Genomic DNA, 27,632 nt, shown 5'->3' with positions numbered 1-27,632 from the left:
GAAAGCTGCCTTTGAAATGTTTGGTAAAGGAGTAGATCCCAGTATAGAAACTTGGAGTGGGATAGGGTGGGTTTGGTGATGTGATCAGCCTCTCCTGAGAGATGCTTCCCTTGTTGGACACATGTCCATTCATCACTGTCCCCAGGTTACTGGGCTTATACACTCACAGTTTATCTCCTCCCTAGTCCCCTCCACAATTTCTTGATAATTTCAGCATTCCAAGTAGCAGACCCATTTGACCTGCAACCATCACTATTCCTTCCAAAATCTGAGATGTCCCCACATCATGCACCAGACCCCAAATCCTGAACAGAAAATCTTTTGTTAGCACAGATCCCTCTCTGGAAACTGAATTCCGTGTGTAATTCCATAGTCACAGACAGACATCCCACTTTCATTGCCCTACTTCCACTGAACTGAGTCAACCTCTTTGACACTTCTACTTCCTGTGAGTGCTTAGGTCTCCTGTGGTCACCTCTCTATCTTTTGCAAGATGGGACCACTAAAAATTATCACGTTAACTATTGTAATTTGCTGTTGTATCATCTTTCCCCTGAAAATTATGCAAACAAAAAATCCAGGATGGGTCAATTCTCAATGTAGAGTGTCCCTGCTCCTGCCCAATGAAGGGCATGCACAACCATGACTATGGTGCCTTTACAAACGAACAGTCTCCATGAGTCACACCAGTCCTTGCCCATCCTTTGACAAACATTCGTGTCTGCCTCTTCTTCCTCTCAGTGACCATTTAAAACCTGAAATACCCTACTAGAGACCCCTTAACAGTTTATCTCATGGAAGACTATCATGACAACAAGCAGAAATAAAAGCACTGGAAAGAGAAGTAGATATAGAAGCAATTGTAAGTAAACACATTTTTTTAAAAAGTGTTTTGCTTGGAACATTGATTGGATGAAGGCACGAACACCAACCTGAGATAGTGGCTTCCTGTTGGCACAGTTGATGCCCCCAATGAAGACCATGTTGGGCATGATTGGCCTGGGGTAGTCCATCACAAAGTCCCCTCGGAACAGCCACACGGATGCATGGCTGAGAAGATCCACCACTGACACCTCTCTCTGAAAAAGCTCAGAGGCAAGGCTTGCATAAGGGGCAGAAAGAGCATCGCAAATGTAGGACAGGGCCAGAGGATAGAGTATGTTCTTGACCCTTTGCAGGAATGTCATGTGATCTGAATTGGTTGTTAATAACTTAGGAATATAGGAGTAAGGATTTGGACACTGTGTGCCCTTAAAGTCTAAATCACATGGAATGTACCTTAAAAAAAACACAGCAGGAATTGATAGGTACTTAGCCAGCACCACCCCACAGAGGTAAATGGGGTCTATTAAAACCACATCAAAGGAAGTAGCATTCAGGTGCCTCATTAGGGTCTCATTATGCAGTATCTCCACACAAGACCTATGAAAGACCAAAGATATATTTTTCAAAATTGCCATACTTTTAGAAAATGTCTTCAGAAAATGTTCTGTTTCAAAGTACAGCTGAGTGTGGCCCAGCATAAGGCGATCAAATTCATCCTGGGTCCACGGAATGGCATAGGTTGTCAGGGTGAAAAAGTTCTCTTCTTTGATGTGCATATTCACCTCTGGGGTGAGGACCACCGCCTGGTGGCCTCTGGCATGGAGCTCCCGCACGGCTTCCCGCATGCTAAGCCAGTGGCTGCCATCAATGGGTACCACCAGCACTTTCCCACTCTCAGCCCAGGGCTGGACACTGAGGAGGAGCAGCAGTCCTGTAGCCAGCCACAGCAGGGGAACCTGGGGTCCTGTGGCCATCTCAGCAGAAGCTGCCAACAGCTGACTGTCCACCCCACGCTGTGCCTTCTACATTTGTTTTCTTCATCTTAATTACCTTGTCACTGAGCCACCTAGCAAATCATCATGTAATTGGAAGACAGAGTGCCCTCCTCTAGTTAATTATTACCGATAAACCAATCATTGTCTTTCATTATGGGCCCCACCTTGGGAAAGACCGATCACTCCTATCTTGAAAAGCTCATCTGACCCTGCGCTTGCTCTGGGGAACATCCAAGTTTACGCTCTTGTTTCTCATCCAATTCCCAATACAAGGCTGTGAACACCCATTTCATGTCACTGCCTCCTACTTCTCTATGAACCACATTTATCAGGCTGCAGCTGAGGTCTGAGGAGTCACCACTGCCCTAGTCCCCAGCCATATGCTCTCTGCTGGATGTGACCCTATTTGCTAATGCTTCAAACTCTTTCTTCTCATGTATGAGTAACATAGCACATCCAAAAAACATACAACATTGCTAAGCCAGCTTTCTCTAAACAGAGAGTGTGTAGGCTGGCTATCTGGTTTTGGTCATTTTTCACACCAGAATGTTTCTTGTATGGATCAAAGAGGACTATCTCTGAAGTGGCTGTCAATATGAAAAAAAGCTGCAGGGAGGCTGAGCTCAAGATGTGGTTATCGGATTCTTGGGAAGACCTTGTTGAGGATTCTCCATCTATCCCATGGAATAAAGAGGTCCTGCTGTCTAAAGCACACATGGGCAAGATAACCCTAGCAAGGACCCACGGTGGGTTCAGGGAGCTCCCTGCTCACCAAGGGACTGGGGGAGCTAGAACCTGGCCTCAGATCTTGTACAGTCTGAATTCCTCTTCTGAATGCTGAAGGCTCCAGTCTTCTGCAAGCCTGCTTAAAGACTAAAGTGTCCATTCATCCAGGCCTTTATTTCATCCTGAAGATTATGATCAGGCTTTTCTCCAAGTCAATCCAGCACCAAGTTCTGATAAGAACGGTTCCTCCAGAACAGCATGGGCTGCATAATTTGTGGGGACCCAAGTTCAGATTTCAGATGGAGAATTAAATGTGTGCCCTTCTAAGAGAGAGACACCCTGAGCACTCACAAGGGTCTCAAGTCCACAAGGTTCGTCCTGTTCCGGAAAGTCACCTCTACGTGTGCTCACAAGATTGCTCATGCCTCCTTGTACTGGTCACCCCAGGATGATGTGGGCAGGTTCTCTGGTCTGTGCACACTTTCTATCTCACTGTCTCTGTGTCTTCTTGCCTGGCCATGTCTGCCATTTCTGTTGAGGCTGAGGCTTCCCTTAGAGAGGAAGTTACCACCATTAGAGATCCACATTGATAATAGATTGCACCTTTGGACAGAAACTATGGGACAGGCAGCAAATGGAAGCATCCACCAGGGACACGCCCAGCTCAAGGGCAACACAAGCAGGATGGCACAGAGAAGGAAGGTCTTCAAGGGCTTTGGGAACTCTCCAGGGGAGGACAATTCCTGGGGAATTGTGAAGATATAAAGGGCTAGAAAGGGATTCTTAGCGGTGAGTGCAACGTCTCAGCCTCTGAATTATACTTCCAACCCATTTAAAATTCTTTCCCTCTAAGCACCCTCCTGATGAGTCCAAGGTGAGGGGTGGAACACACCTGGGAGGTTGCTCTTGCCACATTCATGGGCTCCCGTGTTCCACCTCCAAGTAGTGGTGTTTTATTTAGACAGCGAAGTCATCTGATTTCAAGTGACACATCTGGAACACCTAGACACTGGGGAGGCCCATGTACCTTGGAAGATGGTGGTACTCCAGAGACCTGGGGGTGCTGAGGAGAGCAGAACTACAGGGAGGGAGGAGCTCCTGGTGCCTGGGAAACAGGAGCAGCTGCCCAAGGCACCAGCTTCCAGGGTCTGGAGATGAGGAGGGGTCTGGGCTGCACAGATAGACTTGGAGCTATCTGAATATGTGGTGGTTGAAGCCATGGGTGTCAGTGAGGTCACCCCAGCAAAGTCCAGAGACAGAAAAAGGCATCCTGAAAGCCTGACCTGTGTAGTCTTATTCGCCTCTGCCAATCTCACAGACCTAAACATACAAACTGGAACTCTTTCATGTTTTTAAGAGAACGTAGAAACTAATCTTCACATCTTGGGGTGGACAAAGTTTCCTTAGGGTACAAAAAGTACAAACAATAAAAACTTTGCTAGAATGTACCTCATCAAAATCTAGAACTTTTGCTCTTTGAAAGGTATCGTTTTTTAAAGATGAAAAAAAAAAAAAAAAAAAAAGGAAGACAAGGAGAAAAGGAGATAATTGAATGGTAAGCTGATAGCTCTGAAGGCTGGAGAATAGAACTCTATGGAGTGCAGGAACAAAAATTAAATTTAAATTAAATTTAAAGGAACAAAAATTAAATTCCTCATATAGAGGAAAATCTCCTAGCTTTGAATACGATGTGGGTTTCACTTTAAGCTTAGTGTCTGCGGTAGGCAGAATCACAGCCCCACGAAAGTATCTACATTGTAGTTCCTCAAATCTGGGAATATGTTCTGTTACAGACGGAAGAGACCTCACAGATCTGATTAAATTAAGGGTTTTGAGTTGGGGAGGTCATCCTGGATGTCTGGGTGGGACGATGTAATCACAAGGGCTCTTACAAGTGAAAGAGACAGGTGTAAGAGTTGGAGACTTGAGGATGCTGCACTGCGTCTCCATGGAAATGGAAAAGTACCATGGAATTCCAAAATTAAGAAGGGAAAAGGAAATTTCTGTTAGAGGAATGAGCTTACACTCAATGGAAAGAATACAATTAAGAACAGAGAGAATCAGAATGCTGACATCAAAGAAACTATCAGATTGAAACCATTCTGGTTTTTGTTGTATTTTAAATAAATAAATTTAAAAACCATAGGAGCTGAAACTCCTGAGCTCAATGATTCTCCCACCTGAGCCCCCCAAGTAGCTGGGACCACAGGTGCATTCCACTGCACCTAACTTTTCATATTGGAGTTTAAAAAACTGTTTTCTAAACTTTTAAAACACGATTTTCACATGCCAAAGGAATTTTCATTTTTTTAAGACAGGGCCTCACTCTGTCACCCAGGCTGGAGCTAGGTGGTGTGAACACATGGCACACTGCAGTCTCCATCTCCTGGGATCAAGTGATCCTCCTGCCCCAGCCTCCCCAGTAGCTGGCACTACAGGCCTGCACCATCACAGCTGGATGCTGTTTTGATTTTTTGTAGAGATGGAGTCTCAGCATGTTGCCCAGGCAGCTCTCAGACTCCTGGGCTCAAACAATCCTCTTGCCTCAGTCTTCCAAAGGGCTGAAATTACAGGTGTGAGCCACCCACCTGCACACAAATTATTTTCAAATTAAAAGAGATGGGGAATTTTAAAAATAATGTAGGGGTAGCAATACTGATATCAGATAAAATGTATTTTAAGAATTATTATCTAATGACAATAGCAAACTATGTGAAGAAAATACAAGTCTCAAACCTACATGCATCAATCTAATCACTATGTATAAAGCAAGAACTATTCAAGAACCAAAATATAACTGGAGCAGAATTTGTTATGTAAGGGGATTTTTAAAAAGACATCCTTCCCAGAATTGGGAAGGTTTAGTAGAGGGTTTTTAAAAGATAGAAAAATTGCCCAGTGTGGTGATGGCTCACACCTGTAATCCCAGCATTTTCGAAAGCCAAGGCTAGTGAATCACTTGAGGTCAGGCATTTGAGACCAAACTGGCCAACATGATGAAACTCCATCTCCAGAAAAATGCAAAAAAAAATCAGCTGGGCATGGTGTCATGCACCTCTAGTCCCAGCCACTTGGGAGACTGAGGCAGGAGAATCAGTTCAACCCAGGAGGTGGAGGTTGCAATGAGCCGAGATCCCACCACTGCCCTCCAGCCTGGGAAACAGAGCGAGACTCATTCTCAAAAAAAAAAAAAAAAAAAAAAAAGAAAAGAAAAGAAAAGAAAAGGAAAGAAAAGAAAAAGACAAGAAGAGAAAAATTGAAAAGACAGAATTTTAGTTGTGTCCATGGAACATTTATAAACATTGACCATATTGTTGTCACTAACTGCATAGGACAACTGAGCACTTGAAATGTGGCTATTCCAAATGGAGATATGCTGTAAGTGTCAGATATATGCTAGAGTTTGAAGACTTAACAAGAAAAAAAAATCTATGAAAGATAGCTAAGTCATAATCTCATATTGAATCATGTTGAAAGAATAATATTTGGGATAAATCTGGTTTAATAAAATGCATTTTAAAATTAATTTCAGTGGTTTCTTTTTTGCTGGTTTCTAACATGCCCACTAGAAGAGTTTAAATTATGTATGTGGCTTACATTATATTTCTATTCTGTATTAGACTATCAAGTAACCTATTAAGAATTTCTTAAGTAGTGTCTTCACAAGAAACGTTTTCTTATTATAATGCAAAATAACTAGAAAAAATAAGAGGGAGATGACTACAAAAAATATTCACAATATCAGAATTAGGAAACAGACTTATAGACAGTCATTGCATCAAAGGAGAAATTTTAAAACTGATATTTAAATTATCTAAAAGCAGTGACAAGAACAGCAATTTTTAACAAAAACTGAGGGACACAGAAAAAGTTTTACTCAGAGCCCTCAATGCTTCATTAAGAAAAATCAAATGTAAAGAAATGTAATATTCCTCTAACGAAGTTAGAAAAGCAGCTACAAAATCAGCCAACAGAAACGAGGATAAAATCATTAAGGCAAAAATAAGCTGCAATTAATGAGACAGAAAATGAAACACTAAAAAGAATATACAAATTCCACAATTATTTCTTTGAGAAGACCAGTTAAATAATTCAATCTATCATAAACTTTAAATCAAGGAGAAAGAGAGGCAGAAAAAACATAAGATTTCAAATATGGTCTTGTATATTTGCAGAAAAATTTCAAATCTAAGGGTCAACCAAACCAAGTAAGTAAGGGTGACAAAATAACAAAGGAAATTAACGTAATAAAAATGATGATGGCATGCCTATCACAGATAATACATGATAAAGATTTTGGTGTAAATGATCTATCATGCACTCAGTAAATTGGCATGAACACGGCAAAGGTCTCCAGGTGAAACACCTTGTTCTGCAGGAGTCTTTTAAACTCTAGTAATGATGATGATAGTTCTTCCTCTAAGAGGCCTAAGGTGATCTGTGAAAATTCTTCTTTATTCACTTGACCCAGAAACACCACAAAATCATGCAAATCAAGAGGTTTCAGTTTTCCTGTTCACTTAAAGGACATTCGTGAAACTACCCAGGCCATCAAGTATATGCATATACAAAGAGGCACCAAGTGTCTGAAAGCTGTCACTTTACGGAAGCAGTGTGTACCATTTCGATGTTGCAATGGAGGGGCTGGCAACGTGCCCAGGGCCGAACAGTGGGGCTGGACACAGGGTCAGTGGCCCAAATAGGGTGCTGGATTTTAGATGCACATGCTTCAAAATGCAAAGAATAATGCTGAATGTAAGGGTTTAGGTGTAGATTCTCCCATCATTAAGCATATCCAAGTAAACAAAGCATCCAAATGAGCCATGGGTCTTGCAGAGCTCATTATCAGATTAACCCTTACATGACCCCCACCGCCATATCAAGATGATTTTTACTGATAAGGAACAAATTGTTCCTAAACCTGAGGATGAGGTTGCATAGGAGAAAAAGATATCCTAGAAGAAAATAAAGGAAAAAAATACCTATGGCACCAGAATAAATTCAGCATAAAGTAAATGCAATTGTAGGTAAACATGTTTTTAAAAAGTGTTTTGTCTGGAACATTGATTGGATGAAGGCACCAATACAGACTTGAGATAGTGGCATCCTGTTGGCACAGTTGATGCCCCAATGAAGACCATGTTAAGCGTGATCAGCCTGGGGTAGTCCATCACAAAGTCCCCTTGGAGCAGCCACACGGATGCATGACTGAGAAGATTCGCCACTGACACCTGTCTCTGAAAAAGCTCAGAGGCAAGGCTTGCATAAAGAGCAGAAACAGCATGGCAAATGTAGGACAGGACCAGAGGGCAGAGCATGTTCTTGACTCTTTGCAGGAATGTCATGTGGTGTGAATTGGTTGTTAATAACTTAAGAATACAGGAGGAAGGATTTGGACATTGTGTGCCCTTAAAGTCTAAGTCACATGGAATGTTCCTGAACAAAAAACACAACGGGAATCGACAGGTACTTAGCCAGCACCATCCCACAGACAGAAATGGGGTCTGTTAAAACCACATCAAAGGAAGTAGCATTCGGGTGCCTCATTAGGCAGTATTATGCAGTAGCTCCACACAAGACCTATGAAAGACCAAAGACATATTGTTCATAATTGCCGTATTTCTAGAAAATGTCTTCAGAAGATGTTCTGTTTCAAAGAACCATTGAGTGTGGCCCAGCAAAAAGCGATCAAATTCATCCTGGGTCCATAAGGAATGGCATAGGTTGTCAGGGTGAAAAAGTTATCTTCGTTGATGTGCATATTCACCTCCGGTGAGGACCACCGCCTGGTGGCCTCTGGCATGGAGCTCTCGCACGTCCTCCCACATGCTGAGCCAGTGGCTGCCATCAGCGGGCACCACCAGCACCTTCCCACTCTCAGCCCAGGGCTGGACACTGAGGAGGAGCAGCAGTCCTGTGGCCAGCCGTGGCAGGGGAACTTGGGATCCTGTGGCCATCTGAGCAGAAGCCATCAGCAGCTGACTGTCCACCCCATGCTGTGCCTCCTACCTTTGCTTTCTTCATCTTAATTACCTTGTCACTGAGCCACATAGCAAACCAACGTGTAATTGGAAAACAGAGTGCCCTCCTCCAGTTACTTATTATCCATTAATCTATCATTGCCTTTCATTATGGGCCCCACCTTGGGAAAGACCGATCACTCCTGTCTTGAAAAACTCATCTGACCCTGCGCTCACTCTGGGGAACATCCAAGTTCAAGCTCTTGTTTCTCATCCAATTCTCAACAAAAGCCTGTGGTAACCCATTTAACGTCACAGCCTCCTACTTCTCTGTTAACCACGTTTATCAGGCTGCAGCTGAGGTCTGAGAAGTCACCAACAGTGGTAGGCAATAGTAGGCAATCCACATTCACGCACATGAATAACAACAGAGAACCACTACTAAGCAATCCAATAAATCTCTGTTTTGGAACCAAAGCAGAATCCATTGCTAATTCCCTCATCCACCTAATATTTATGGAATGTGTGAGCCCTACTGTATGCCAGTCACTATGATAGGAACTAGGGCCAGAAGGCCAAGTTAGAAATGGTCCTTGCCTGAAAGGAGGGTTCAGGTGGACGGAGACAAATTCATGACCAGGCAATTACAGGGCATGGTGCTCTGGGGGCTGAGAAATCACATGGCAGGGCAGCAATGTGATGGTCTTACTTTGAGGGCACCTAAAGAGTGACATATCCGTGGAAAGTGTTTCTGGAACCCTTTTGAAGGTACTTTCTTTTTAAGCTGAAGACCTAAGTTAATAGGCCACCACTTGACACACTCCCAGCTCCTATCATCAAATCAGAATGAAGGGGTTTGTTACTAAAGGAGCAACATAAACATGTCCATTGCCATGTAGATTATCTACAGGACCCTCCAGGGAAACAAAGCCACCGTCCTTGAATCTCCACAGCATTTTGTTCTGCTCTGCCTTACATCTTTTAGCAGTTTGCATATCTGTCCCTGGTATTAGACTATAGCTATATCCTATACATCTATTCCTTACAGGCAAGATTTTGGCTTTGGAATCATGCCGTCACTCAGGTGCCAGTACATGGTTTTGGAGACAGTAAGCACTCTGGACATGCTTCTGTACACAGGTGACTTTCCTTCTTTTTTCGTTCTAGACCCTGTATCCAAGATAGCAAGTAAGTGCTGAATCTGGATGTTTCTACCACTGTCTCTCAGACCCAGATGCCATTATCCTATTTCAGGGCCCCAGCCCCCCAGTTCCCCAACCCACAGCTGTCCCTTCTGAATCACTGCATCGGCTGCCAACTGAAAAACCCCACGTCACCACCACTTCTAGAACCTTGATCAACAGCTTCCTGGGCACAGTAGAAAATTCAGACTCCTCTGCCTTGCTCTCAAAACTCTGGGATAGATCCCAGTCCCCCGTCCAAGCTCATTCCTCCTCTCTAGCTCTTCTGCTTGCCCCCTCCCTCTGCCTCTTACCCTCCAGCCATTCTGGATCACTTGTTGTTCCCCAAACTTGCTTTGATGTTCCCAAATCGCTTTGTTTACACTGAACTCTACCCTCAGCCAGCTTACTATGACTGTTCATTGCGTGCTTACCAAGTGCCAAGTCCAGGTTTCAGTTATGTCACTAGAGGTTATATAAACTCAGAAGTTTGTTCTGGTGAGATAACACATCCCCATTAGCCCTAATACCCTTTATGAACTCTTAGAATGTTCTTCGGTTAATCATTTTCCCTTTAGAACTGAGTGACCTTTACTAGTGTAATGCCTCACAATTTACCAAAGCAAAGAATCCAATGTCAAAAAGAGAATAAGGAGGAGGTGAAGAGAACTCAGATCTCAAAAAATTATCCCCTCAAAATTCATGGTCATGACATAGCAGTTCTAGTGGAAATAATCACTGCATCTCAAGTTTATAGCACGCCAGTGTATGGCTTCGATACAGTAACTAGTGCTGTATTTCCTTTTGTCTGAGAGGATCTCCCTGGTGTTTGTTTTAGCAGTCAAGAAAAGTGAATAACACACACAGTTGACCCTCCATATACTTGGGCTTCACATCTGCAGATTCAGTCAACAGCAGATTGAAAATATTTGGGGGGAATAGAAATGAAAAAAAAATACAAATAATAAAAAGAAAAAACCAATACTGTAAAACAACTTTTTACACAGCATTTACATTTATTATGTAAAAGTAATCAAGAGATGATTACAGGTTTAAAGGAGGATATGAGTAGGTTATATACAAATACTGTGCCATTTTATAAAAGGAGCTTGAGCATCTAGATTTTGGTATGAGGAGGAGTGTTGTCCTAAACTAATCCCTTCAGAATACCAGGGACTACTGTACTAGACTAGCATGTCTCAAAGAATGAGCCAGAAATCCTAGGGATCCCCAAGAATTTTTCAGGAGAATTTTGCAAAGTCAAAACTATTTCCATAATAATCCTACTTGATTTTTTCACTGTTATTCTCTCACAAGTATACAGTGGAGTTTTCCAGAAGCTACATGGGTGATGTGTAATATCACAATAGATTGAATGCAGAAGCTGACATGAGAATCCAGCTATTAAGCCAAGTACTAAAGCGAGATGCAAAAAATGTAAAACAATGCCACTCTTCTCACTACATTTTGTCTGAAAAAAGTTAAATAAAAATAAGATTTGATAGTGTGTCATGGGTTTCTTATTAAATTGCCCAATGAATATGTCTTTTAAATTCTGTTTTAATCTCTAACGCAGTATATATATGATAGGTATAATCCACATCAACTAAACCAAACAGGTACCAGGGCTGGAACGTTAGAAAACTGCAGTCCTAAACAACAGGATGTCTTCAGCCCCGGTCAGACTAAACTCACTCCCACCACCCTCTTCCCTCCTGTGGCCGAGGAAAAAGACTGATATAAAGCCGACTTTAAGAAAAACAGTTCTTCAGGCAGCTAAGGTCAACCCCTTCTCTTTCCCGCAACCTTATTCCCACCCTTTTTGGAGACCGCGGCTGGGCGGGGGCCGGAGTGGGCGGGGCCTGGTCTTGGGGCATCACAGAGCCTCACAGAGAGCAGGGCCAGTCCCAGCAGCACTGCATCCTGGGAAGCGAGGCGCTCATAGGCCTCGACCAATGAGATGTGGCTGCGTCACAAGGGGCGTCCCTCCAGGCGACCCAGGTCGCCAACCACTCGGGCCCGCGCCCGGGGCTGGCAGCTGTCCCGCTCGCTGCGCCAGTGCCCCGCGGGCCGTTCTGGGCGTCCAGCATGGTGGACTACTACGAGGTGCTGGGCGTGCCCCGGCAGGCCTCGACCGAGGCCATCAAGAAGGCTTACCACAAGCTGGCGCTCAAGTGGCACCCCGACAAAAACCCCGACAACAAGGAGGAAGCAGAAAGGAGATTCAAGCAGGTGGCCGAGGCCTACGAGGTGTTGTCGGACGCCAAGAAACGTGACGTCTACGACCGCTATGGCGAGGCGGGGGCGGAGGGTAGCTGCGCAGTCGGCAGGCCTTTCGAGGACCCCTTCGAGTACATCTTCAGCTTCCGCGACCCGGCCGAGGTCTTCAGGGAGTTCTTCGGTGGCCAGGACCCATTCTCCTTTGATTTCTTCGGAAACCCGCTGGAAAATATTTTGGGGAGTCGGAGGAACTCCCGGGGAAGCAGAAGCAGAGGGTCTGCACCCCTTTTCTCTACCTTCAGTGAATTTCCAGCTTTTGGGGGTGGATTTTCTTCTTTTGATACAGGATTTAGTTCCTTTGGCTCCCTGGGAAGTGGGGGCCTTTCTTCATTCTGCATGTCCTATGGTAGTGATGGGACAGGCAGCTTCAAGTCCATGTCGACTTCCACTGAAATAGTTGATGGCAAAAAAATCACCACCAAGAGAATCATTGAGAATGGCCAAGAAAGGGTGGAAGTGGAGGAAGATGGAGAGTTCAGTTAAAGTCCTTCATAATAAATAGCAAAGAGCAGTTGCTCCGCATTGACACCAAGTAATCCCAGTCCACATTTGACTTAAAGCATATCTGGAGGAATAGCGGACTTTTTTTAGAATTGAAAGTGAACTTTACTTTCAGAAAAACTGTACCCAAGAATTTATAAACGCTTTATGCCAACGCCTATTATTGTTGGGACTACACGAATAGTACCTCTGTCTTTCAATCGTTGTAAATATCTGTATGCACTTTGCTGTTTATTAAACTTAAGCCTGAGGCTGACAATGTTTATTTCCTAGTGCTAGGACAGAATGTTCAGCTCAGCACTTTGAGCCTTACCTTTTGGGAAAGTATGAACCAGGTGGTTTGCTCTAAACCATTTGACTTCAATTTTTTAGTGTGTAGTGGTGAAATCTATGAATATATTAATACTGCTGAATTAATTTAATGATGGCTTTTAGTTGGACATAAATGCTGGTGATGTAGGAAAAGTTGACCATTATCTAGATAAAAAGTTAAACCCAGACTTTTTAAAAGCAGGTAAACCTGGTAAAGTGGATCCATTAGTTTCCTATCACTGCTGTAACAAATTACCACAAACTTGGTGGCTTAAACAACATGTGTTTATTAATATTTTGGAGGTCAGACATTTGAATCCTGTATCACTGAGCTGAAATCAGTGTAAGAAGCATGTTCCCTCTGAAGGCTGAGGACAGACTTTGTGGTTACATGGTTGGTTAATGGTATACTAGGACTGTCTTCAGCCCTAACGTGGTTCTCCAACTGTGGTAGATTGCTGGGGATAGGCCCCCAAATCTGGCCAGAAGCTGGCCCCCAAACTGGCCACAAACAAAATCTCTGCAGCACTGTGACATGTTCATGATGGTCATGATGCCCACGCTGAAGGTTGTGGGTTTACTGGAATGAGGGCAAGGAACACCTGGCCCACCCAGGGAGGAAAACTGCTTCAGGCATTCCTAAACCACAAACAATAGCATGAGCCATCTGTGCCTTAAGAACATGTTCCTGCTGCAGATAACTAGCTAGAGCCCATCCCTTTGTTTTGGCCCATCCCTTTGTTTCCCATAAGGAATACTTTTAGTTAATCAATAATCTATAGAAATGATGCTTATCACTGGCTTGCTGTCAATAAATATGTGGGTAAATCTCTGTTCAGGGCGCTGAGCTCTGAAGGCTGTGAGTCCCCTGATTTCCCACTCCACACTCTATATTTCTGTGTGTGTGTGTCTTTAATTCCTCTAGCGCTGCTGGGTTAGGGTCTCCACAACTGAGCTGGTCTCGGCAGTAGGTCCTGGAAATGTAAAAAAAGCATTTCCAGAAGGCCACACAGAACTATCTTATTGCTATGCTTGGGGCATGCCAAATTAGATTGAGGAAAGTCAAGTGTATCTGTAATATTGTTTGGGTGAGTCACCATACACACAACTGAGAAAGTACCTTTCTGTTGGCACAGGTTATGCCCCAAATGAAGACCTTTAGGGGCATGTTGCCTTGGGGTAGTCCATCACAAAGGGACCCATCTTATAGGGTCAACTCTGAGGGAAGGTTTGCATAAGGCATGAGAGCAAAAGGACAACTGAACTAGACAGGCTGAGAAAAATTAAAAGCAGCATGCTGTTAATTTTTTACAGAAAAATCATGGCCTGAACACATCATTAACCAACAAAGACTGTGATAATGGGTTTGGATATGCTCTAGAACCCTCAGAGTCCAGTCTGCATGGAATGGCACCCAAGAAATAAACAGCAGGAACGGGGCAGTGAGCTGGCACCATGCCACAGGGGCACACAGGGTCCCACACTGAACTCTGAAATCAACATGCTACGAGGTGCCTGGGTAGTTGCTTTATGCAATAACCATACAAGAAGTATCAGAATAAGATAGACTGTCAGGGCTTTTGAAAAATGAGTTCATTTTTTAGCAAGCCAGACGAGGGAAGTTACATGTGTGAAGATACTCACTGAGTAGTTTGCTGGGGGTAAGTTTGCTTTTGGAGCAGTTCAGGGATGAAAAGAGTTTTGAAGTGGTAGGAAGGCATGGGCAGTTTCATGGTGGTTTTGTGTGTTGGAAATCACCACTCTGGGTAGAGTAGAATGAATTGGTGTGTACCTACAGAATTAGTTACATAAATCTCATTGTTCAGCAAAGAGTGGCACACCAATGTCACTCAGAGGTAGTGGATCTATAACAATTCTGGCTAGTTTTAACAGCTGAAAGAAAACAAGTTCAGTTTTGATATATCCTGGATTAGTGCTGTCGTAAATGGAAAGTGTTGCTTTTACAGAAGTGAAAGCTTGTTTGTTTGTTTGTTTGTTTGTTTGTTTTAAAGACATGATCTCGCTCTGTAGCTGTTGCTTAGGCAAGATGATAGCTCACTGTAACCACGAATTCCTGACCTCGAGTGATCCTTCCTCCTCAGCATTCCCAGTAGCTAGGACTACAGACATGCTATCATACCTAGCTAATAAAATATATATATATATCTTTTTGTAGAGATGGGAATGATATTGACCCACTATTTTTTCCCAGCAAGAGCATATTGTTTAAAGATTTTTCAGAATTGAAAAATCTCTTTTTAAAATGTCTCAGCTCAAAAACAGAAGAGTGCTAGAGGCCTGTATGTGGGTATTCATCTTTTATAAAAGAGTTTGATAAGGTTTTCAGAGTGGAAAAAGGGGGCATTTCCTCTGGTGCAAAGATGACCATCTGGATATCCCTAAAATGAATATCCTCCATGGAAACACTGGTACCTTCTCACCAAGCACACCAGGCAAGGAAAGGCATGAACCTGTGAGCCCCAAGAGATCTGGAGACCTATAACCATTTCAGTAGGATCCAAAAAGCCAAAATGTCAGACACTTTTTCTGGCTGAAGCTCAACACAGCTGGTTTTAATTCAGCTTACATCATACACTGGAAAGCATCTGGAAGAGGGAATGATCCTTTCTGTCCATCATCATCTTCTCCTCTGATTCCACTTTCTGTCTCCAAACAGGTAGAGAGAGTTTCCCATCTTGGGAAATCATTCACACAACAGCTTACCTTTCTAGGAATTTCTAATTCCACTTTCTCATCAACTTTCTCAATATGCAGATTCATTTCCTTTTCTCAGACTCTCCTTTAAACCCTTTCAGTATAACATCAATCACCACCAATCTTGTATTAGTCTGTTCTCACACTGCTATAAAGACATACTCAAGACTGGGTAATTTATAAAAGAAAGAGGTTTAATTGACTCACAGTCCCACATGGCTGGGGAGGCCTCAGGAAACTTACAATCATGACAGAAGGTGAGAGATAAGCAAAGGCATGTCTCACATGGCAGCAGGCGAGAGAGAGAGAGGAAGAGCTTGTGAGTGAAGGAGGAAGAGCCCCTTATAAAACCATCAGCTCTCATGAGAACTCACTCAGCATGACAAGAACAGCATGGGGAAAACTGTCCACATGATCCAATCAGCTCCCACCAGGTCCCACCCTTAACACATGGGGATTATGGAGATTACAATTTGAGATGAGATTTGGGTGGAAACAGAGTCAAACCATATCATTCTGCCCCGGTCCCTCCCAAATCTCATGTCTTTTCACATTTCAAAACCAACTGTGCCTTCCCAACAATCCTCCAAAGTCTTAACTCATTTCAGCACTAACTCGAAAGTCCATAGTCCAAGGTCTCATCTGAGACAAGTCAAGTCCCTTCCCCCTATGAGCCTGTAAAATCAAAAACAAGTTCGTAACTTCCAAGACAAAATGGGGGTACAGAAATTGGGTAAATGTTCCCATTCCAAATGGGAGAAATTGGCCAATAAAAGGGGGCTACAGGCCCCATGCAAGTCCAAAACCAGGCAGGGCAGTCATTAAATCTTAAAGCTCCAAAATGATCTCCTTTGACTTCATGTCTCACATCTAGGTCAAGGTGATGACAGAAATGGGCTCCTACAGTCTCAGGCAGCTCAAACCCTGTGACTTTGCAGGGTAGAGTCCCCCTCTATGCTGTCTTCAGAGACTGGCATTGAATGTCTGTGGCTTTTCCAGGCACATAGTGCAAGCTATTGGGTCTACTATTTGGGGTTCTGAAGGATGGTGGCCGCCTTCTCACGACTCCACTAGGCAGTGCCCCAGTGGAGACTCTGTGTGGGGGCTCCAACCTCACATTTCTTTACCACCCTGCGCTAGCAGAGGTTACCCATAAGGGCTCCACCCATGCAGCAAACTTCTGCCTGGACATCCAAGCATTTCCATATACCCTCTACAATTTATGCGGTGGTTCCTAAACCTAAACTTTTATCTTCTGTGTGCCTGCAGGCCCAACACCACATCGATGCTGCCAAGACTTGAGGCTTGCACCCTCTGAATCAATAGCCTGAGCTGTACCGTGGCCCCTTTTAGCCATGGCTGGAGTCACTGGGACACAGGGCACCAAGTCCTGAGGCTGCACACAGCATGGGGGGCCTGGACTCAGCCCACAAGACCATTTTTCCTTCCTAGGCCTCCAGTCCTGTGATGGGAGGGTCTGCTACAAAGGTCTCTGACATGCCCTGGAGCAAATTTTCCAAACTTTTATGCTCTCCTCCCTTTTAAACCTAAATTCCAATTTCAGATCATTTCTCTCAAGTTCATAGTTCCACAGATCTCTAGAGTAGGGGCAAAAATGCCACCAGTCTCTTTGCTAAAGCATAGCAAGAGTGACCTTTGCTCCAGTTCCCAACAAGTTCCTCATCTCCATCTGACACTCAGCCTGGACTTCATTGTCCACAACATTATCAGCATTTTGGTCAAAACCATTCAACAAGCCTCTAGGAAGTTCCAAACTTTCCCACATCTTCCTGTCTTCTTCTGAGCTCTCCAAACTGTTCCAACCTCTGCCTGTTACCCAGTTCCAAAGTCACTTGCACATTTTCAAGTATCTTTATAGCAGTACCCCACTCTCCATGGCACCAATTTACTGTATTAGTCCATTCTCACACTGCTATAAAGACAAACCCAAGACTGGGTCATTTATAAAGGAAAGAGTTTTAATTGACTCACAGTTCCATGTTGCTGTGGGGGCCTCAGGAAACTTATAATCCTGGCAGAAGGTGAGAGAGACGCAAAGCCATGTCTTATACAGTGGCAAGCAAGAAAGAGAGACGAAGAGCTTGCAAGTGAAGGGATAAGGGCTCCTTATAAAACCATCAGATCTCATAAGAATTCACTATGATGAGGGCAGCAGGTGGAAAACTGCCCCCATGATCCAATCATCTCCCACCAGGTCCCATCCTCAACACGTGGGGATTATGGGGATTACAATTCAAGTTGAGATTTGGTGAGGGACACAGAGCCAAACCATGTTAAATCTGGTGTGACCTCATGCTGGGAAACAATCAATGGATTCACTATTAAATACATTAGCCTGTTCTTTACCACACTCGAAAATTAGCCTTGTTAATGTGGAATTCTCTAAGGGGCATAGCAAGAGTGATCTGTACCACAGTTCCCAATTTGTTCTGCTCCACTGAGATGACAGTGAATATTTGAGCAATGTAGTTAACTCTAGAGAATATGTTCAAATTGAAAAACTGTAAGAGAAAAGGGGGAAAAAAAGGAGGTATCGCGGAGGAGAATGGAAACTTCAACACCAGTGGCCGAATAGGAACAGTTCCAGTCTGCAGCTCCCAGCATGATCGACGCAGAAGACGGGTGATTTCTGCATTTCTAACTGAGGTACCTGGTTCATCTCATTGGGACTGTTTGTATAGTGGGTGCAGCCCACTGAGGGTGAGCTGAAGCAGGGCGGGGCATCACCTCACCTAGGAAGTGCAAGAGGGTGAGGGATTTCCCCTTCCTAGACAAGGGAAGCTGTGACAGACTGTACCCGGAAAAATGGGACACTGCTGCCCAAATACTGTGCTTTTCCCAAGGTTTTATTAACCAGCAGAAAAGGAGATTCTCTCCCTTGCCTGGCTCAGTGGCTCCCACGCCCATGGAGTCTTGCTCACTGCTAGTGCAGCAGTCTGAGATTGAACTGCAGGGCAGCAGCCTGGCTGGGGGAGGGTTGTCTGCCATTGTTGAGGCTCGAGTAGGTAAACAAAGCATCCGAGAAACTTAAACTGAGCTGAGCCCACCACAGCTCAGCAAGGCCTACTGCCTCTATAGACTCCACCTCTGTGGGCAGGGCATATCTGAACAAAAGGCAGCAGACAATGTCTGCAGGCTTAAACATTCCTGTCTGACAGCTCTGAAGAGAGCAGTGGTTCTCCCAGTATGGCATTTGAGCTCTGAGAAAGGACAGACTGCCTCCTCAAGTGGTTACCTGACCCCTGTGTAGCCTGGCTGGGAAATATCTCCCAGTAGGAGCTGACAGGCACCTCATATAGGTGGGTGCCCCTTTGGTATGAAGCTTCCAGAGAAGGGATCAGGCAGCAATATTTGCTGTTCTGCAATATTTGCTGTTCTGCAGCCTTAGCTAGTGATACCCATACAAACAGTGCCTGCAGTAGACCTCCAGCAAACTCCAACAGACCTGCAGCTGAGGGACCTGACTGTTAGAAGGAAAACTAACAACAGAAAGGAATAGTATAAACATCAACAAAAAGGACATCTACACCAAAACCCCATCTATAGTTAACCAACATCAAAGACCAAAGGTAGATAAAACCACAAAGATGGGGAGAAACTAGAGCAGTAAAGTTGAAAATTCTAAAAACCATAGTGCCTCTTCTCCTCCAAAGAATTGCAGCTCATTGCCAGCAATGGAACAAAGCTGGATGGAGGATTACTTTGACAAGTTGACAGAAGTAGGCTTCAGAAGTTTTGTAATAACAAACTTCTCCAAGCTAAAGGAGAATGTTTGAACCTATCACAAGGAAGCTAAAAACCTTGCAAAAAGGTTAGACGAATGGCTAACTAGAATAAACAGTGTAGAGAAGACCTTAAATGACCTGAAGGAGCTGAAAACCATGGCATGAGAACTTCGTGACACATGCACAAGCTTCAATAGTCAATTAGATCAAGTGTAATAAAGGGTATCAGTGACTGAAGATTAAATTAATGAAATAAAGCAGGAAGACTACATTAGAGAAAAAAGAGTAAAAAGAAACAAGCAAAGCCTACAAGAAATATGGGACTATGTGAAAACACCAAATCTACATTTGATTGGTGTACCTGAAAGTGATGGGGAGAATGGAAACAAGTTGGAAAACACTCTTCAGGATAGTATCCAGGAGAACTTCCCCAACCTAGCAAGGCAGGGCAGCATTCAAATTCAGGAAATACAGAGAACACCACAAAGATACTTCTCAAGAAGAACAACCCCAAGACACATAATTGTCAAATTCACCAAGGTTGAAATGAAGGAAAAAATGTTAAGGACAGCCAGAGAGAAAGGTCGGGTCACCCACAAAGGGAAGCCCATCAGACTAACAGCAGATCTCTCTGCAGAAACCCTACAAGCTAGAAGACAGTGGGGGCCAATATTCAACATTCTTAAAGAAAAGAATTTTCAACCTGGAATTTCACATCCGGTCAAACTAAGCTTCATAAGTGAAGGAGAAATAAAATCCTTTACAGACAAGCAAATGCTGAGAGATTTTGTCACCACCAGGCCTACCTTACAAGAGCTCCTGAAGGAAGCACTAAACATGGAAAGAAACAACTGGTACCAGCCACTGCAAAAACATGCCAAATTGTAAAGACGATTGATGCTGTGAAGAAACTGCATCAATTAACGGGTAACATAATCAGCTACCATCATAATGACAGAATCAAATTAACACATAACAATATTTACCTTAAATGTAAATGGGCTAAATACCCCAATTAAAAGACACAGACTGACAAATTGGATAAAGAGTCAAAGCCCATCAGTGTGCTGTATTCAGGAGGCCCATCTCATGTGCAGAGACACACACAGGCTCAAAATAAAGGGATGGAGGTGGAACCCGGGAGGCGGAGCTTGCAGTGAGCCGAGATCACGCCACTGCACTCCAGCCTGGGAGACACAGCGAGACTCCGTCTCAAAAAAAAAAAAAAAAAAAAAAAAAAAAAAGGGATGGAGGAAGATCTACCAAGCAAATAGAAAAAAAAAAAAGGCAGGGGTTGCAATCCTAGTCTCGATGAAACAGACTTTAAACCAACAAAAATCAAAAGAGACAAAGAAGGCCATACATATGGTAAAGGTAAAGGCAGCAATTGAACAAGAAGAGCTTACCATTCTAAATATATATGCACCCAATACAGGAGCACCTGGATTCATAAAGCAAGTTCTTAGAGACCTACAAAGAGACTTAGACTCCCACACAATAATAATGGGACACTTTAACACCCCACTGTCAATATTAGACAGATCAATGAGACAGAAGGTTAACAAGGATATCCAGGACTTGAACTCAGCTCTGCACCAAGCAGACTAACAGACATCTATAGAACTCTCCACCCCAAGTCAACAGAATATACATTCTTCGCAGCACCACACTGCACTTATCCTAAAATTGACCATATAATTGGAAGTAAAGCACTCCTCAGCAAATGTAAAAGAACAGAAATCACAACAAACTGTCTCTCAGACCACAGTGGAATCAAATTAGAACTCTAGATTAAGAAACTCACTCAAAATGGCACAACTACATGGAAACTGAACAACCTGCTCCTGAACGACTACTGGGTAAATAACGAAGTGAAGGCAGAAATAAAGATGTTCCCTGAAACCAGTGAGAATAAAGACACAACCAGAATCTCTGGGACACATTTAAAGCAGTGTGTAGAGGGAAATTTATAGCATTAAATGCCCACAGGAGAAAGCAGGAAAGATCTAAAATTGACACGCTAACATCACAATTAAAAGAATTAGAGAAGCAAGAGCAAACAAATTCAAAATCTAGCAGAAGGGAAGAAATAACTAAGATCAGAGCAGAACTGAAAGAGATAGAGACACAAAAAAACCCTTCAAAAAAAAATCAACGAATCCAGGAGCTGGTTTTTTGAAAAGATCAACAAAATTGATAGACCACTAGTAAGACTAATAAAGAAGAAAAGAGGGAAGAATAAAATAGATGCAATAAAAATGATAAAGGGGATATCACCACTGATCCCATGGAAACACAAACTACCATCAGAGAATACTATAAACACCTCAATGCAAATAAACTAGAAAATCTAGAAGAAATGGATAAATTCCTGGACACATACACCCTTGCAAGACGAAAACAGGAAGAAGTTGAACCTCTGAATAGACCAATAACAGGCTCTGAAATTGAGGCAATAATTAATAGCCTACCAATGAAAAAAAGTCCAGGACCAGATGGATTCACAGCCGAATTCTACCAGAAGTACAAACAGGAGCTGGTACCATTCCTTCTGAAACTATTCCAATCAATAGAAAAAGAGGGAATCCTCCCTAACTCATTTTCTGAGGCCAGCATCATCCTGATACCAAAGGTTGGTAGAGACACAACAACAAAAAAAGAGAATTTTAGACCAATATCCCTGATGAACATCAATGCAAAAATCATCAATAAAATACTGGCAAACCAAATCCAGCAGCACATTGAAAAGCTTATCCACCACGATCAAGTTGGCCTTATCCCTCAGATGCAAGGCTGGTTCAACATATGCAAATCAATAAACGTAATCCATCACATAAACAGAACCAATGACAAAACCACATGATTATTTCAATAGATGCAGAAAAGGCCTTTGACAAAATTCAATATCCCTTCATGCTAAAAACTTGCAATAAACTAGGTATTGATGGAATGTATCTCAAAATAATAAGAGCTATTTATGACAAACCCACAGCCAATATCATACTGAATGGGCAAAAACTGGAAGCATTCCCTTTGAAAACCGGCACAAGACAAGGATGCCCTCTACCACCACTCCTATTCAACATACTGTTGGAAGTTCTGGCCAGGGCAATCAGGCAAGAGAAATAAATAGAGAGTATTCAATTAGGAAAAGAGGAAGTCAAATTTTCACTGTTCGCAGATGACATGATTGTATATTTAGAAAACCCCATCATCTCAGCCCAAAATCTCAAGTTGATAAGCAACTTCAGCAAAGTTTCAGGATACAAAATCAATGTGCAAAAATCACAAGCATTCCTATACACCAATAACAGACAAACAGAGAGCCAAATCATGAGTGAACTCCCATTCACAATTGCTACAAAGAGAATGAAACACCTAGGAATGCAACTTAAAAGAGATGTGAAGGACCTCTTCAAGGAGAACTACAAACCACTGCTCAATGAAATAAAAGAGGACACAAACACATGGAAGAACATTCCATGCTCATGGAAGGAATCAATATCATGAAAATGGCCATACTGCCCAAGGTAATTTATAGATTCAATGCCATCCCCATCAAGCTACCAATGACATCCTTCACAAAATTGGAAGAAACTAGTTTAAAGTTCATATGGAATCAAAAAAGAGCCTGCATTGCCAAGACAATCCTAAGCCAAAAGAACAAAACTGGAGGCATCATGCTACCTGACTTCAAACTATACTATAAGGCTCCAGTAACCAAAACAGCATGGTACTGGTACCAAAAAAGATATATAAACCAATGGAACAGAACAGTGGGCTCAGAAATAACACCACACAGATGATCTACAACCATCTGATCTCTGACAAACCTGACAAAAACAAGAAATGGGGAAAGGATTCCCTATTTAATAAATGGTGCTGGGAAAACTGGCTAGCCACATGTAAAAAGCTGGAAGTGGATCCCTTCCTTACACCTTATACAAAAACTAATTCCAGATGGATTAAAGACTCAAATGTTAGACCTAAAACCATAAAAACCCTAGAAGAAAACCTAGGCAATATCATTCAGGACGTAGGCATGGGCAAGGACTTCATGACTAAAACACCAAAAGCAATGGCAACAATAGCCAAAATAGACAAATGGGATCTAATTAAACTAAAGAGCTTCTCCACAGCAAAAGAAACTACTATCAGAGTGAACAGGCAACCTACAGAATGGTAGAAAATTTTTGCAATCTACCCATCTGACAAAGGGCTAATATCCAGAACCTACAAATAACTCAAACACATTTATAAGAGAGAAAAAAAAAACATCAAAAAGTGGGCAAAGGATATGAACAGACACTTTGCAAAAGAAGACACTTATGCAGTCAAAAGACACATGAATAAATGCTCATCATCCCTGGTCATCAGAGAAATGCAAATCAAAATCACAATGTGATATCTCACGCTAGTTAGAATGGTGATCATTAAAAAGTCAGGAAACAACAGATGCTGGAGAGGATGTGGAGAAATAGGAACCCTTTTACCCTGTTGGTGGGAGTATAAATTAGTTCAACCATTGTGGAAGACAGTGTGGCGATTCCTCAAGGATCTAGAACTAGAAATACCACTTGACCCAGCAATACCATTACTGGGTATATACCCGAAGGACTATAAATGATGCTACTCTAAAGACACACACACACACGTATGTTTATTGTGGCACTATTCACAATAGCAAAGACCTGGAACCAACCCAAATGTCCATCAATGATAGACTGGATTAAGAAAATGTGGCATATATACACTATGGATTACTATGTAGCCATAAAAAAGGATGAGTTCATGTCCTTTGCAGGGACATGGATGAAGCTGTAAACCATCATTCTCAGCAAACTATCACATGGACAGAAAACCAAACACTGCATGTTCTCACTCATAGGTGGGAATTGAACAATGAGAACACTGGACACAGGCCAGGGAACATCACACACTGGGGCCTGTTTGGGGGTGGGGAACCGGGGGAGGGATAGCATCAGGAAAAATACATAATGTGAATGACGAGTTGATGTTGATAGGTGCAGCAAACCAACATGGCACATGTATACCTATGTATCAAACCTGCACGTTGTGCACGTTGTATCCTGGAACTTAAAGTATAATGATAAAAAAAGAAAGAAAGAAAGAAAAACTGGAAGAAAAGGGCAACAGTCACTATTTAAATGCCATCCCACTTTTCAACATTTTTACAAACCTAATAAATACATATTTTATAATTGAATACCTACATTGCATAAGGGGGAAAACCACCAATGAAAAAATCATCATGTGGTTTGATCAAAAAGAAAAATTAAGCTTAGAGTCTTTTGCAATAATACCTATGTTAATAAAAAGAAGTACAGAAATAAGAATACAAAAGGATCTAAAGTCATGGAAGTTCATATACATTCGGTGAATATGAAATAAAAAGGCTGAATTCTCTCATGACGTACATGGCACACCAAGTAAAAAGAAACAATATTCAGCTCCCAGAGTACCATTTCAATGAAACCCAAATATTCTGGATTAATGAAGGCTGCCTGTGAAATTTTTAGTAAAGGAGTAGATCCCATTATAGAAACATGGAGTGGGATAGGGTGGATTTGGTGATGTGATGAGCCTCTCCTGAGAAACGCTTCCCTTCTTGGACACATGTCCATTCATCACTGTCCACAGCTTTACTGGGCTTATAGATACACAGTCTTATCTCCTCCCTAGCCCCTTCCACCACTTCTTGATAATTTCAGCATTCCAAGTAGAAGACTCATTTGAGATGCAACCATCACTGTGCCTACCAAACTCTGAGATGTCCCCACATCATGCACCAGATCCCAAATCCCGACCAGAAAATCTTTTGTCAGCACAGATCCCTGTCTGGAAACTGAACTTCATGTGTCACTCTCTAATCACAGACATCCATCCCAACTTAATTGCACCATTTCCACTGAACTGAGTCAACCTCTTTGACACTTCTAGTTCCTGTGAGTGCTTAGATCTCCTGTAGTCACCTCTCTATCTTTCGCAAGATGGGACCACTAAAAATTATTATGTCAACAATTGTAATTTGCTGTTGCATCATCTTTCCCCTGAAAATCACACAAGCAAAAAATCCAGGATGGATCAGTTCCAAACGTAATGTCCCTGTTCCTGCCCAGCTGAAGGACATGCACAACCATGAAGATGGTGCCTTTACAAACCAACAGTCTCCACGAGTCACACCAGTCCTTGTCCATCCTTTGACAAACATTCTTGTCTACTTCTTCCTTGCAGCGACCATTTAAAACCTGAAATACACTACTAGAGACCACTTAACAGTTTATCTCACTGAAGGCTATCATGGCAATGAGAAGCAGAAATGAAATCTTTGGAAAGATAGATATGGGAGCAATTGTAAGTAAATACATTTTTAAAAAAAGTGTTTTGCCTGGCACTTTGATTGGATGAAGGCACCAACACAGACCTGAGATAGTGGCTTCCTGTTGGCACAGTTGATGCCCCCAATGAAGACCATGTTGGGCATGATTGGCCTGGGGTAGTCCATCACAAAGTCCCCTCGGAACAGCCACACAGATGCATGGCTGAGAAGATCCACCACCGACACCTCTCTCTCAAAAAGCTCAGAGGCAAGGCTTGCATAAGGAGCAGAAACAGCATCGCAAATGTAGGACAGGGCCAGAGGGTAGAGCATGTTCTTGACCCTTTGCAGGAATGTCATGTGATCTGAATTGGTCGTTAGTAACTTAGGAATATAGGAGTAAGGATTTGGACACTGTGTGCCCTTCAAGTCTAAGTCACATGGAATGTTCCTCAAAAAAAACACAGTAGGAATCGACAGGTACTTAGCTAGCACCGCCCCGCAGAGGTTAACCGGGTCTGTTAACACCACATCAAAGGAAGTAGCATTCAGGTGCCTGATCAGGGCCTCATTATGCAGTAGCTCCACACAAGACCTATGAAAGACCAAAGACATATTGTTCATAATTGCCATACTTCTAGAATATCTCTTCAGAAGATGTTCTGTTTCAAAGAACCATTGAGTGTGGCCCAGCACAAAACGATCAAATTCATCCTGGGTCCATGGAATGGCATAGGTTGTCAGGGTGAAAAAGTTCTCTTCTTTGACGTGCATTTTCACCTCCGGGGTGAGGACCACTGCCTGGTGGCCTCTGGCATGGAGCTCCCGCACGGCTTCCCGCATGCTGAGCCAGTGGCTGCCATCAGTGGGCACCACCAGCACCTTCCCACTCTCAGCCCAGGGCTGGACACTGAGGAGGAGCAGCAGTCCTGTGGCCAACCGCGTCAGGGGAACCTGGAGTCCTGTGGCCATCTCGGCAGAAGCCACTGACAGCTGACTGTCCACCCCATGCTGTGCATCCTACCTTTGCTTTCTTCATCTTAATTACCTTGTCACTGAGCCACCTAGCAAATCAACACATAATTGGAAGACAGAGTGCCCTCCTCCAGTTAATTATTAACCATTAATCTATCATTGTTTTTCACTGTGGGCCCCAAACTGGAAAAGACCAATCATGCCTATCTTGAAAAACTCATCTGACCCTGCGCTCGCTCTGGGGAACATCCAAGTTTATGCTCTTGTTTCTTATCCAATTCTCAATACAAGGCTGTGAACAACCATTTCATGTCACTGCCTCCTACTTCTCTGTTAACCACGTTTATCAGGCTGCAGCTGAGGTCTGAGGAGTCAGCATTGCCCTGGTCCCTAATCATATGCTCTCAGCTGGATGACCCTATTTGTTAACCCTTAAAACTCTTTCTTCTCATGTATAAGTAACACAGCACATCCAAGAAACAGACAACATTGCTAAGCAAACTTTCTCTAGCAGGGACTGGGGAGGCTGGCTATCTGGTTTTGGTCATTTTTTGCAGCAGGATATTTATTGTAAGGATCAAAGAGGACTCTCTCTGAAGTGGCTGTCAATATATAAAAAGCTGCAGGGAGGCTGAGCTCAAGATGTGATGATCAGATTCTTGGGAAGGCTTTGTTGAGAATTCTCCATCTACACCATGGGATAAGATGTGCTGCTGTCTAAAGCACACATGGGAAAGACAACCCTAGCAAGGACCCACGGTGGGTTCAGGGAGCTCCCTGCTCACCAAGGGACCCGGGTTAACTGGAGCCTGGCCTCAGATCTTGCACAGTCTGAATTCCTCTTCTGAATGTTGAAGGCTCCTGTCTTCCGCAAGTCTGCTTAGAGACTAAAGTGTCCATTCACCCAGGCCTTTATTTCATCCTGAAGGTTATGATCAGGCTTTTCTCCAAGTCAATCTAGTACCAAGTTCTGATAAGAATGGTTCCTCCAGAACAGAACGGGCTGCACAATTTGTGGGGGCCCTAGGTCAAATTTCAAGATGGAGAATTAAATGTGTGCCTTTCTAAGGGAGAGA

The 27,632-nt window shown here is 43.1% G+C and overlaps 3 protein-coding genes and 1 pseudogene across 9 annotated transcripts in view; 1 reads left to right on the top strand and 3 right to left on the bottom strand.

The window, feature by feature from the left end:
- Nucleotides 1-27,632, bottom strand: part of UGT1A1 (UDP glucuronosyltransferase 1 family, polypeptide A1) — a 136,669-nt gene that overhangs the window by 24,429 nt on the left and 84,608 nt on the right. The window contains exon 1 of one of the 7 annotated variants that reach the window (XM_015111222.3): nucleotides 933-1,888. The exons of the other annotated variants lie outside the window; for them this stretch is intronic. Coding sequence (XP_014966708.3) covers nucleotides 933-1,799 — 867 coding nt within the window. The 5' untranslated portion in view covers nucleotides 1,800-1,888. Of the gene's footprint in view, nucleotides 1-932; nucleotides 1,889-27,632 lie in introns of those variants that run through there. 7 annotated transcript variants of the gene reach the window in all.
- Nucleotides 7,849-8,627, bottom strand: LOC144333527 (UDP-glucuronosyltransferase 1A3 pseudogene; annotated as a pseudogene).
- Nucleotides 10,690-12,729, top strand: LOC100426730 (dnaJ homolog subfamily B member 3). Its single transcript, XM_015111382.3, has one exon. It carries the CDS (start codon nucleotides 11,776-11,778, stop codon nucleotides 12,448-12,450), a length of 675 nt encoding a protein of 224 aa, XP_014966868.2. The 5' UTR covers nucleotides 10,690-11,775; the 3' UTR covers nucleotides 12,451-12,729.
- Nucleotides 17,718-26,645, bottom strand: LOC106992774 (UDP-glucuronosyltransferase 1A3-like). Its single transcript, XM_015111386.3, has 2 exons — nucleotides 25,687-26,645; nucleotides 17,718-18,017 (listed from the first exon to the last, which is right to left on the bottom strand). The coding sequence occupies exons 1-2, from the start codon at nucleotides 26,551-26,553 to the stop codon at nucleotides 17,859-17,861; spliced, it is 1,026 nt and encodes a 341-aa protein (XP_014966872.2). The 5' UTR covers nucleotides 26,554-26,645; the 3' UTR covers nucleotides 17,718-17,858.

The sequence above is a fragment of the Macaca mulatta genome, chromosome 12 (genome assembly GCF_049350105.2).
Source record: "Macaca mulatta isolate MMU2019108-1 chromosome 12, T2T-MMU8v2.0, whole genome shotgun sequence".
Classification (NCBI taxonomy): Eukaryota; Metazoa; Chordata; class Mammalia; order Primates; family Cercopithecidae; genus Macaca; species Macaca mulatta.
Note: the sequence above shows the minus strand (reverse complement) of the source record. Positions and strands in the feature narration are given on the sequence as shown.

What these genes read in the sequence shown, in the direction of transcription:
- LOC106992774 (XM_015111386.3), bottom strand. Translation starts at nt 26,553, where the DNA reads ATGGCCACAGGACTCCAGGTTCCCCTGACGCGGTTGGCCACAGGACTG. An exon ending in ACAGGAAGCCACTATCTCAG is followed by an intron (nt 18,018 to 25,686) that starts GTCTGTGTTGGT and finishes TTTCTCTTACAG; the next exon opens with TTTTTCAATTTGAACATATT.
- LOC100426730 (XM_015111382.3), top strand. Translation starts at nt 11,776, where the DNA reads ATGGTGGACTACTACGAGGTGCTGGGCGTGCCCCGGCAGGCCTCGACC.